This window comes from Salvelinus fontinalis, chromosome 31, assembly GCF_029448725.1.
Source record: "Salvelinus fontinalis isolate EN_2023a chromosome 31, ASM2944872v1, whole genome shotgun sequence".
NCBI lineage: Eukaryota > Metazoa > Chordata > Actinopteri > Salmoniformes > Salmonidae > Salvelinus > Salvelinus fontinalis.
The window spans coordinates 43,710,881-43,723,959 of NC_074695.1; the positions used below are offsets into that span (position 1 = coordinate 43,710,881).

Genomic DNA, 13,079 nt, shown 5'->3' on the forward strand with positions numbered 1-13,079 from the left:
GCAAGTTGGTTACGACATCTACTTTGTGCATGACAGAAGTAATTTTTTTTTCTCCAACAATTGTTTACAGACAGATTATTTCACTGTATCACAATTTCAGTGGGTCAGAAGTTTACATACACTAAGTGCCTTTAAACAGCTTGGAAAATTCCAGAAAATTATGTCATGACTTTAGAAGCTTCTGATAGTGAAATAATTTGTCTGTAAATTAGCCTGTCTCACAATTCCAGTCGGTCAGAAATGTACATACACTAAGTTGACTGTGCCTTTAAACAGCTTGGAAAATTCCAGAAAATTATGTCATGGCTCTAGAAGGTTCTGATAGGCTAATTGACATCATTTGAGTCAATTGGAGGTGTACCTGTGGATGTATTTCAAGGCCTACCTTCAAACTCAGTGCCTCTTTGCATGACATCATGGGAAAATCAAAAGAAATCAGCCAAGACTTCAGAAAAAAAAATTGTAGACCTCCACAAGTCTGGTTCATCCTTGGGAGCAATTTCCAAACGCCTGAAGGTACCATGTTCATCTGTACAAACAATAGTACGCGAGTATTGTCACGATCGTGTGGAGGATTGACGGACCAAAACGCAGCATTTGGAAAATAAGCCATCTACTTTTATTTTAGAAGAAGGCAAAACGAAAACAAAACACTTACGAACTTAACCAAAACAATAAACGACCGTGAAGCTAATAAAACGTAGTGCACACACAGGCTACAAACGTATAACATAGACAATTACCCACCTCAAACGAAAGCCTATGGCTACCTTAAATATGGCTCCCAATCAGAGACAACAGAAATCAGCTGTCTCTAATTGGGAACCCATTCAGGCAACCATAGACTCTCCTAGACAACTACACCCAACATAGACACAGCTAGACACATACACTCAACACAAACCCATACACTACACCCAACACCCCCTTTACCATATAACCACTCAAAACCGATAAAACACAAACATTCCCCATGTCACACCCTGACCTAACTAAAATAATAAAGAAAACAAAGAATACTAAGGCCAGGGCGTGACATAACCCCCCCCGTAAGGTGCGAACTCCGGGCGCACCAGCACACAGTCTAGGGGAGGGTCTGGGTGGGCTTCCTTCCACGGTGGCGGCTCCGGCACTGGTCGTGGTCCCCACCCCACCACAGTCACTAACCACCTCCTTAGCTTCCTCCAAATGACCCCCCTCCACATTAACCCCACTGAATTAAGGGGCAGCTCCGGACTAAGGGGCAGCTCCGGACTAAGGGGCAGCTCCGGACTAAGGGGCAGCTCCGGACTAAGGGGCAGCTCCGGACTAAGGGGCAGCTCCGGACTAAGGGGCAGCTCCGGACTAAGGGGCAGTACCAGGATAAGGGAGAGCACCAGGATAAGGGAGAGCACCAGGATAAGGGGCAGCACCAGGATAAGGGGCAGCTCCGGACTGAGGGACTGCAGCTCCGGACTGAGGGACGGCCCATGGCTGGCTGACGGATCTGGCTGCTCATGGCTGGCTGACGGATCTGGCTGCTCATGGCTGGCTGACGGATCTGGCTGCTCATGGCTGGCTGACGGATCTGGCTGCTCATGGCTGGCTGACGGATCTGGCTGCTCATGGCTGGCTGACGGATCTGGCTGCTCATGGCTGGCTGACGGATCTGGCTGCTCATGGCTGGCTGACGGATCTGGCTGCACATGGTTTGCTGGCGGATCTGGCTGCACATGGCTGGCTGGCGGCTCTGGCAGATCCTGTCTGGTTGGCGGCTCTGGCAGATCCTGTCTGGTTGGCGGCTCTGGCAGATCCTGTCTGGTTGGCGGCTCTGGCAGATCCTGTCTGGTTGGCGGCTCTGGCAGATCCTGTCTGGTTGGCGGCTCTGGCAGATCCTGTCTGACGAATGGCTCTAGCGGCTCCTGACTGACGAACGGCTCTGACGGCTCGGAACAGACGGGCGGCTCTAATGGCTCGGGGCAGACGGATGGCTCAGATGGCGCTGGGTAGACGGATGGCTCAGATGGCGCTGGGTAGACGGATGGCTCAGATGGCGCTGGGTAGACGGATGGCTCAGATGGCGCTGGGTAGACGGATGACTCAGATGGCGCTGGGTAGACGGATGGCTCAGATGGCGCTTGGCAGACGGGCAGTTCAGGCATCGCTGTGCAGACGGCAGACTCTTGCCGGCTGAGGCGCACTGTAGGCCTGGTGCATGGTGCCGGAACTGGTGGTACCGGGCTGGGGACACGCATCTCAGGGCTAGTGCGGGGAGCAGCAACAGGACGCACAGGACTCTGGGGACACACAGGAGGCTTGGTGCGTGGTTTAGGCACTGGTGGTAAAGGGCTGGAGACACGCACCATAGGGCTAGTGCGTGGAGGAGGCACTGGTGGTACTGGGTAGGGGCGGGGAGGTGGCGCCGGAAATACCGGACCGTGCATGCGTACTGGCTCCCTTGAGCATTGAGCCTGCCCAACCTTACCTGGTTGTATGCTCCCCGTCGCCTGACCAGTGCGGGGAGGTGGAATAACCCGCACCGGGCTATGTAGGCGAACCGGGGACACCATGCATAAGGCTGGTGCCATGTACGCCGGCCAGAGGAGACGCACTGGTGACCAGATGCGTTGGGCCAGCTTCATGACATACGGCTCAACGCTCAATCTAGCCCAGCCGATACGTGGAGCTGGAATGTACCGAACCGGGCTATGCACACGTACAGGAGACACCGTGCGCTCTACTGCGTAACACGGTGTCTGCCCGTACTCTCGCTCTCCACGGTAAGTACAGGGAGTAGGCGCAGGTTTCCTACCTGACTTCGCCACACTCCCTTTAAGCCCCCCCCCCCAAGAAATTTTTGGGTTGTACTCACGGGCTTCCAGCCTTGTTTCCGTGCTGCCTCCTCATATCGCCTCCTCTCGGCTTTAGCTGCCTCCAGCTCTTCACGAGGAAGGCGATATTCTCCCGGTTGTGCCCAAGGCCCCTTACCATCCAGTATCTCCTCCCATGTCCAAGAATCCTGTGTAGGTGGGTCCTGTTGCCGCTTTACATGCCGCTTGGTCCTGTATTGGTGGGTAATTCTGTCACGATCGTGTGGAGGATTGACGGACCAAAACGCAGCATTTGGAAAATAAGCCATCTACTTTTATTTTAGAAGAAGGCAAAACGAAAACAAAACACTTACGAACTTAACCAAAACAATAAACGACCATGAAGCTAATAAAACGTAGTGCACACACAGGCTACAAACGTATAACATAGACAATTACCCACCTCAAACGAAAGCCTATGGCTACCTTAAATATGGCTCCCAATCAGAGACAACATAAATCAGCTGTCTCTAATTGGGAACCCATTCAGGCAACCATTCTCTCCTAGACAACTACACCCAACATAGACACAGCTAGACACATACACTCAACACAAACCCATACACTACACCCAACACCCCCTTTACCATATAACCACTCAAAACCGATAAAACACAAACATTCCCCATGTCACACCCTGACCTAACTAAAATAATAAAGAAAACAAAGAATACTAAGGCCAGGGCGTGACAAGTATAAACACCATGGGACCACGCAGCCGTCTTACCGCTCAGGAAGGAGACGCGTTCTGTCTCCTAGAGATGAACGTACTTTGGTGCGAAAAGTGCAAATCAATCCCAGAACAACAGCAAAGGACCTTGTGAAGATGCTGGAGGAAACAGGTACAAAAGTATCTGTATCCACAGTAAAACGAGTCCTATATCGACATTACCTGAAAGGTCGCTCAGCAAGGAAGAAGCCACTGCTCCAAAACCTCCATACAAAAGCCAGACTACGATTTGCAACTGCACATGGGGACAAAGATCGTACTTTTTGGAGAAATGTCCTCTGGTCTGATGAAACAAAAATAGCACCGTTTGGCCATAATGACCATCGTTATGTTTGGAGGAAAAAAGGGGAGGGTTGCAAGCCGAAGAACACCATCCCAACCGTGAAGCACGGGGGTAGCAGCATCATGTTGTGCGGGTGCTTTGCTGCAGGAGGGACTGGTGCACTTCACAAAATAGATGGCATCATGAGGATGGATAATTCTGTGAATATATTGAAGCAACATCAGTCAGGAAGTTAAAGCTTGGTAGCAAATGGGTCTTCCAAATGGACAATGACCCCAAGCATACTTCCAAATTTGTGGCAAAATGGCTTAAGGGCAACAAAGTCAAGGTATTGGAGTGGCCATCACAAAGCCCTCAGTCCTATAGAAAATTTGTGGGTAGAACTGAAAAAGTGTGTGCGAACAAGGAGGCCTACAAACCTGACTCAGTTACACCAGCTCTGTCAGCAAGAATGGGCCAAAATTCACCCAACTTATTGTGGGAAGCTTGTGGAAGGCTACCTGAAACGTTTGACCCAAGTTAAACAATTTTAAAGGCAATGCTACCAAATACTAATTGAGTGTATGTAAACTTCTGACCCACTGGGAATGTGATGAAAGAAACAAAAGCTGAAATAAATAATTCTCTCTACTATTATTCTGACATTTCATATTCTTAAAATATGATCCCAACTGACCTAAAAGAGGGGATTTTTACTTGGATTAAATGTCAGGAATTGTGAAAAACTGAGTTTAAATATATTTGGCTAAGGTGTATGTAAACTTCCGACTTCAACTTGAGCTGCAGTTGAAAAATATTGACTTGCGTTACATACATATTGGCCATAATAGTGGAATTTTGTTAGTGTTTACAACCCTAGAGGAGGTAAAATGGTACAGTCCAGTACAGAAGTTGAGACTCACCTGGAGGGCGATGGTGGAGTTCAGGCTGGTGAATGAGTTTATTTCCACCAGGCCTTGCTCTTTGCGTTTCTTGAATTTCCTGAAGTAGTCCTGTATCAGGAAGGTGGCATAGAACTTCCCCACGGTTACCTCATCATCTGAGTGAACAGACCACACAAACGCCTCCACTGTCACCAGCGCACCACGCCATCACTCACCGTATTATCCATCATTCTTAGGCACCGTAGCTGACTTTTTAGGGATCCCTGAGCTTTGTGCAAAGCAGTCTGTGGCATATAACGTATCAAATATTAAATAAAAAATGCTGAAAACAAAATGGGACTTTAACCAAGCACTACACTGCAGTTCAGTTTCTACCAGACTAGTGTGACAGCGTCAGCGGCTTCTCAGCTCTCTTCCTGGACCTGGATCTGTGGTGACAGAGAACATAGCCGAGCACAGGCCTGACCTTCTGACAGACAGCCAACAGAAACAGCCAGCGAAACATCAGCACACCAGTCCTCTCAAAACAACTGCAGCAGCTCTACCCACTAGAGAGCATCTGTGGCATTATCAAAATATGAACAGATCTGAAACGTAGAATTGTAAACAACAAAGAGACACTAGCCTCAACTCAATACAGCCACAACCTTATATTCACAATCACATCTCTCTAAAGTCTACCACACAGCTAGCTACACATCCAACTACAGCACTGCTGTTATTACCTAAGGCGTAGCTAGCTACAGTACAGGGATACCGCCACAGTTAAGAAGCATCTAACAAGAAGACAATACAGCAGAGAGACTAGTATATCTAAGCTGTGAAAAGCGACGTGCAGGCCAGGGAAGCAGTAGAGAACAGAGGAAGCAGCGGTCTGTGTCACTCAGCTAGCTAGTAAGCAGACTGGGGACACAAGGCACAGGAGAGAGCGGCAACAATAGTTTCATGCCACCGGCCAAAAACGGAACTGCTGCAGGAAATTCCGGATGGCAGAGAGAGAGAAAGAGACTAGGGAAGAGGAGGGAGAGGAGGAGGGAAAGCTGTGGAGAAGAAAAGATTAGCCAGAAAGAGAGAGAGATCAAGACGAGTTAGTAGTTATAGCAGAGCATGCAGTGCTAGAACAAGCCAAGCATCAGAGCCAAAGCATCAGAGCCAAAGCACAAAGCATAGTGCAGCAAATGACAACTAGGAAAATAAAATGAATACGACGAATATGGGTGGGTTGTAGCAAACTAGAGAACAGTGAAAACATCACAGGTTGGTCAACACCAGCACAGCATGGCACGATAGACTGTTTAGGACAGTACGGCTCAGGACAACCAAGTGGGAGACAACAAAAGAACACACAGCAAAACAGTTGAGCATGGCATTGCACAGAAACACATGGGTGCTGTGAGTCCGCGTCCTAACCGGAATCCTATTCCCTCCCTTCCTATAAAGAACACTACTAAGTGCACAAGAAAGTGAATAGGGTGCCATATCAGATTGAACCTGGCCTGACTATCAATAGGGAGTCAGGCTGCAGTGAGCATTTTCAGGGTCGCTGTCAATATTGGCCGATCCCTGGCTGTGACCCCACTCTCTGAGGGTGTCGCAGGGGGAGCGGGGTATGCAACAAAACAAAAAACATTTCCATTTCACACCACACACTTGTACAGGTTACAGACTTATAGAAGCACCCCCTATTTGACCTTTGATATGAGCTCACTCGGTATGGATGGAAAGATAAGAGTCAGATAAGGTGAGTTCCTCTGAACTGAAGTGACTGTCTGCTCCTCTATCTGATCCTGCTCTTATCTGTGGTCAAACGACTAGGCTTTAACGGCTATTGACACATGAAAACAGGAAGAGTTGCCTGTCAATAATTAGTCTACGCAAACTGTTTCACTAGAAGGTCAGCATTACAATGGATCACTAATGTCAATGAATGAGTTGATCCTTAATGTGGGACTGCTAATAACCTATGCTGTTAGCGATCCATGTACCTCTATGCAACAAGTCCCATGAATGTATTGTGTGTAATACCACTGCTGAGGGAAAGCTTTGTCGCGGGTCAGCCTGGAGTATAGGGTTGCCACCCTGACCTCACACACACAGTGCATAAGCAATACCACTGCTTATGCATGTGCGTCTGCACAGCACATTTGTATGTTTAACGTGTTCATACCAAATGAGTGTGGGTGCGCAGGGCAGTCTGCCACATCTCTGTAGCCAGGCTAGCCATGAGGTAACGCTACATCTACCGTCCAGTTAGTGGAGACAGACGTCACAGAGGCTGGAGCCATTCTACTGACCGCCAGCAGGGGGCACCACTTGGTCCAGCAGCTTCATGCTGGTCCTCTTCCAGATCTTCTTGATGACCGCTCGCAACTCCTCATTGGCCTGCTCCAGGTTGCCTAGGAAATCAAACATTCGATAATGTTTTTGGACCAATCAAACCAGCCATTTAGCGGGCCACTGTATAAGAGTATTTTGAGTACAGAACATTCTGAGAAACTGTATGACGACTGTGCGTCCTCATTCAGACATTGTCACTGTGTCAGCTCCCAGCAGCACCCTCTTGTGGCTACAGGCAGTACTAAATCCCCTACTATAAAAAGGTAGTGTCATTTTTTTACCTTTATTTAACTAGGCAAGTCAGTTACGAACAAATTCTTCTTTTCAATGACGGCCTAGGAACAGCAGGTTAACTGCCTTGTTCAGGGGCAGAACGACAGATTTTTACCTCGTCAGCTCTGGGATTCGATCTTGCAACCTTTCGGTTACTGACCCAACGCTCTAACCGCTAGGCTATGCCACGCTCGCCTATCCTCAAAGGTGAATGTCCACAGCAGCTGGTGCTGCGATGACCGCACTGCTCACCTTCGGTCTTGATCTTCAGAGCGGTCCTCACCAAGGCAAACAGGGTGGCGTTAAACATGACCGTGCCATCACTGTTCAGGGGCATGTTCATGGCAACCAATCTCTGAAAGGAGTTACGGTTATGCAACGTGTGAGTTAACCAGGGCAAGGTTGAGCCCACAAAAATGAACACCTCGTGTAAAATGTGTGTGTAACGTGTGTAGTGTTTGTGCTGTGTGTTGAATACACTGTGTGTGTTTGTGTGGGTGCGTAAGCACACCTTGCAGGCCACTCTGTGTGGACACAGCTTGCCGAAGCCGAGAGGAGGCTGGATGCGTCTCAGCAAGGTAACCACATCCAGATGCTTTATCCTGCCCCTGAAAGAGACAGAAACACCAACGCTGAAGGCGGCAACACACTCCTGACAGCAACACACTCCCGACAGCAACACACTCCCGACAGCAACACCAAATACAGAAACAACACAGTGAGAACTAATGTAGATGAATGACTGCAGGTGTGTGTGTGTGTGTGTGTGTGTGTGTGTGTGTGTGTGTGTGTGTGTGTGTGTGTGTGTGTGTGTGTGTGTGTGTGTGTGTGTGTGTGTGTGTGTGTGTGTGTGTGTGTGTGTGTGTGTGTGTGTGTGTGTTTTTCTGTACTTTACTATTTATATATTTGACAACTTTTACTTCACTACATTCATAAAGAAAATATGTACTTTTTACTCCCATATATTTTCCCTGATACCCCAAAATACTTGTTACATTTCGAATGCTCAGGCAGGACAGCAATATAGTCCAATTCAATTCACACTTATCAATTTAGCATGTTGTCATCCCTACTGCCTCTGATCTGGCGGACTCACTAAACACAAATACTGCGTTTGTAAATGATGTCTGAGTGTTTGAATGTCCCCTTAACTGTCAATACATTTACAAAAAAAATCTGTCTGGTTTTAATATATCTACTTGGAACCATAAGGGTTCTACCTGGAACCAACAAGGGTTCTTCAAAGGGTTCTCCTATGGGGACAGCTGAAGAACCCTTTTAGGTTCTAGATAGCACCTTTTTTTTAATTCCTTAAGTACATTTAAAACCAGATACTTTTACCCAAGTAATATTTTACTCGGTGACTTTCACTTTTTACTTGAGTCATTTTCTATGAAGGTATTTTTATTTTTACTCAAGTATGACAATTGAGTACTTTTCCCACCACTGTGTGTGTGCGTGCCCTGTATGTCCAGATGTTAATGCAGACTCACTTAGCCTCAGGGTCGTACTCAGACCAGATCCTTTTAAACTCATCCAGGTGGTGAGGGCCCAGAATGGACCAATCACGCGTCAGATAGTCAAAGTTGTCCATGATGACAGCCACAAACAGGTTGATGATCTGAAACAGAGGCAGTAAAACACTCAGTGGACATGTTTAACTATTCTTGTGGGGACCAGAAGTCCCCACGAGGTCAAATGCTATTTCTAGGTTGTTTAGGATTAAGGTTAGAATTAGTGTTAGGGTTAGAATTACATTTAGAGTTAAGGTTAGGTTTTTGGGTTAGGGTTAAGGTTAGTGTAAATAGGATTTTGAATGGGACTGAATTGTGTGTCTCCACGAGGTTAGCTGTACAAGACTTTGTGTGTGTGTGTGTGTGTCTACATACTGTGTGTATGTGTGTGTATACCAGGAAGGCGCAGAGCATGTAGAAGCTGATGAAGTAGATGACGGCGAATCCGCTGCCACAGGTTCTCTCCTCTCCGGGGTTGTAGTCTGACTCGGAGTCACACAGCTTCCCTGGCAGACATGCCAGCATGATCTCCTGCCACGCCTCGCCTGTAGCACACCTGAGAACATTCAAGTCACATTATAACCCCAACACAATCACAACTACTCACCATCCATTACCGCACGCGCGCACGTTTGATCTGACGCCAAACGTGTCCCTAGCACACCACAATATGATGACACATAATACGCAAACTAGTCGCACACGCACCTGAAGAGCATCAGGACAGCTTGAGGAAAGGTCTGGAAGTTGTTGTTGTGGTTTATCCGTGTGCCGTCTACCATGGCGATCTTTCCGAACACCTGGAACAAACAAACACAGTGTGTTAGGAAGAAACCTGCAAGTCCTGGAGATAAAGCTAATCGTAGTGTCAATTCAAAGAGAAATGTTTGTCAGTTACCTGCATTCCGATAACAGCGTAGATGAAGAACAACATGGCTATCAGGAGGGCAACATAGGGAAGAGCCTAGGAAGGAATGCAAAAGAGAGAGAAACGACCATTTCAGGAGTGTGTTCAGACTCAGGAAGAGAAGGTGCACCTTCACCTGTACGGTTACAGTCTGACCCGTATGACTCCGCTGTCGCCCCGGGTGGATTATTCTCTCACCTGGAAGGACTTGATGAAGGTCCACAGGAGCGTTCGGATGCCCTCCCCTCTGCTGAGCAGCTTGACCAATCGCATGACTCGGAACAAGCGGAAGAATGTGATGGAGATGCGAGCGCTGTCCTCTGTGTTCTGAGACACAGAGACAGAGACAGAGAGAGAGACAGAGAGAGAGAAAGAGAGAGGAGACAGGAGACAGGAGGTGGAACCTCCATAGGACTGATGGTGCTGCTAGGAGCAGGCCAGAGATCAACACGCAGTTTGTGTGTGTGTGTGTGGGGGTGCACATCAGTGCACGTGTGTACGCATTCAGGTAGAGGAACGTGCAACAGTCCTTGACTTGTGTGAATACAATGCATACACAGCCACATACATACACATACATACAAGTGTCCCCACTCCTAGGAGTCATACAGGGACGTGTCTCCAGACTCGGCGGGAATGTCCAGACACACGCTTCGTTGGATGACTGCTTAAGACACAAGCAAAACCACAGCATCTACGCGATCCCAGGTCAAACATGAACAAAGGGACACAACAAAAGACTGATAATGAGACGACTATCAACACAAACAAGATCCCAAATCAGAACTGATCTTGTTTATGGTACCGGGCCACAAAACAGGCAAGACATGAAATCCTCACTAAAGAATATCATTCAGAACATATTTCATTCCAAACGAACGTGACGACATGACTGACAACAGAAACAGCTCTGTGCTGAGACGATGACAACGACAACGACGATGAGGAAGAGTGGGGTAGTGGGAGGGGCTTCTTACCACTGGCTCCACAATCACCTTCACCACTGGCAGGGCCTTGAGACCAAAAAGCCTGGGTTAACTACTAACAACTTGACTGCTTCATCACTCATATCACTGATGTCATCAATTAGTCATTGTTATTGGCCTAATGACTTAACTGCTTCACAATGTCATAACATTTCTTCATCGTCGATTCAATCAACCCAGCAAAATATGATCGGAACTTCTTTAATACAGCTCGGGAATCAGAAAACATCCAGAACAGACATGTTACAATAAGCAACAGTGTCGACCGGACACCATCATCTTTGCCTCTCATGCAAAGCAGAATCACAATAACTTAGCACAGTATGACCACAGTAGCACGTTGGGTACATAAAACGTGCCATTCAATTCTACACAGGTGAAGAAAGAAAACTTTGACCTGTACCAGATAACGAGTGGGTCCCACAAATACGAACTTGGTTGAATATTTCAATCATTGAAGTAAATATCCAGTGTGATTGTCACTCACTGGTCAAACACATTTATGAGAGTATGTTACAAGAGGACTAACCTGACTAATAGAATAATATAGTTTCACTTAGCTTACTTACCATGTAGGTAAGACACTGTGTTTTTTGTGTATGTGTGTGTAGATTTTTGTTCCGAACAGAAGAAAAGACAGAGCCACACAAACTTCACGATGACACACAGTTACAGAACAGCACCAAGCATGGGTCACTATTCTAGATATCATATTGGAGGGAGGCATTGCAATAACCCTTAGAGCAGCGGTATTCAAACTTCTTCAGCGGGGGACCCAATTCTTTTCCACTTGAACTTCTGGCGAACCCACCACACCCCAAATCTAATGACACAACCTTAAAAATCGGTACATTTAGATTTTTACGTTAAAAAAAAACTTTCATCCCTCTTATCAAAATGAAAAGAAACCAATCAATACATTTACTCAATTACATTTTTCAACTTTGATATATTGTCCCATACAATAATCTGTACTGTTAATATTTAGTCATTTTTCTTCAAATAAAAGTTTATTTGTATCTTTTTTGGCCTCGCTGCAACGCCCCAGTGACCCCGACTTTGAATACCGCTGCCTTAGAGTGTTTCAAAACTATCCTATCATTATAGAATCGTATAAATCTGTTGTCATCACATTTATAGACATCACATACCACATTTTGATCTCCAGGGATCATAGGGTTGCATTCACGATGATCAATGCTACTAAACAGCTAGATAGAGCAACAACTTTCTGAAGAGCTACCTACCATAGTTAACGAACATGTCTGGGACGTGAAACAATTTTGAGATCTTGAATGTAGCCCTGATGTCATTGCAAGGCATTCCCTCCAATAGTGCTACAGGACAAGTGACGTGAAGACGGCTACTTACATTGATCTCTGTGATTGCAATGTCAACGACGCTACCGACAACAATTAAGGCATCAAACGTGTTCCATGCATCAGCGAAATAGTGCTGTAAGCGCCAGCCCACGGACACAAAGAGAAGAGAACAGAAGCAGAAAGAGAGAAAGAGAAGGATAGAGATATGTGAAAATACACATGAGTTAAGACATGAAAGAATACAGCAAGACGTAGAATAAGCGGCTGAGTGGCACTGTCTGTGAGAATACAAAGCGGCCGGTGGTACCTTAATTGGGGAGGACGGGCTCATAGTGTTTGATACCATTCCATAAACTCCATTCCAGCCATTGTCATGAGCCCGTTCTCCCCTCAGCAGGCTTCTGTAATGCATGCCTCTAAGTAGCCCAACTTATACATATGAAACAGTGAAAGAAGTTCTTCTGACTATGATCTGTTATGAGCCCTCTACAACCCTCTGAGATATTATACGTTTCTCACTGATACAGTGCCTACACAGTGCTGAGTAGCTGACCACCATAGACCTAGACCCAACACCAGTCCTGACCAGGGATCATCTCCTAAATTCAGTCGCGGGACGTTTTTTTCTTGAGCGGTCGGTCGGGGGGCCGGAACATATTTCCAAATCATTTGTAGACTGCAAATTGACCGCAAGAAGCCCAAACAGATATAATATTTGACTAAAACATAATCATTTCAAACCTTGCGTACAGATGTATATGATCACGTGTGCCTCTATTATGAGTGGTAGTACTTAGAAACAGATTTCCCAAATACAAATCCCTTGGAGTTGATTTCCTGTTTTTTTTACTTTATTTTTATGTCCAAAAATGAAGATGCCAAAAACAAAAATACAAATACATTTCGTTTTTTTTTGCTCAGAGAACATGGGGACAAAAAAAAAACATCCGCGGGCCGTGACGCCAGTTGGGGAACCCTGATCAAGACCTATGGG

General features: G+C 46.6%; 1 protein-coding gene across 9 annotated transcripts in view; it reads right to left on the reverse strand.

Moving 5' to 3' along the window:
- LOC129830323 (voltage-dependent L-type calcium channel subunit alpha-1D-like) overlaps positions 1-13,079 on the reverse strand; it is a 91,517-nt gene that overhangs the window by 8,695 nt on the left and 69,743 nt on the right. For 5 of the 9 annotated variants that reach the window (XM_055892816.1, XM_055892817.1, XM_055892815.1 and 2 more), the window contains 9 exons: positions 9,976-10,104; positions 9,769-9,834; positions 9,579-9,670; positions 9,267-9,426; positions 8,850-8,977; positions 7,868-7,964; positions 7,609-7,711; positions 7,041-7,142; positions 4,765-4,901 (listed from right to left, as the gene is read on the reverse strand). In XM_055892816.1, the coding sequence (XP_055748791.1) occupies positions 4,765-4,901; positions 7,041-7,142; positions 7,609-7,711; positions 7,868-7,964; positions 8,850-8,977; positions 9,267-9,426; positions 9,579-9,670; positions 9,769-9,834; positions 9,976-10,104 (1,014 nt within the window). Of the gene's footprint in view, positions 1-4,764; positions 4,902-7,040; positions 7,143-7,608; positions 7,712-7,867; positions 7,965-8,849; positions 8,978-9,266; positions 9,427-9,578; positions 9,671-9,768; positions 9,835-9,975; positions 10,105-10,754; positions 10,791-12,010; positions 12,101-12,134; positions 12,219-13,079 lie in introns of all 9 variants that reach the window. The other 4 variants (XM_055892813.1, XM_055892820.1, XM_055892811.1 and 1 more) reach the window with 3 other exon arrangements.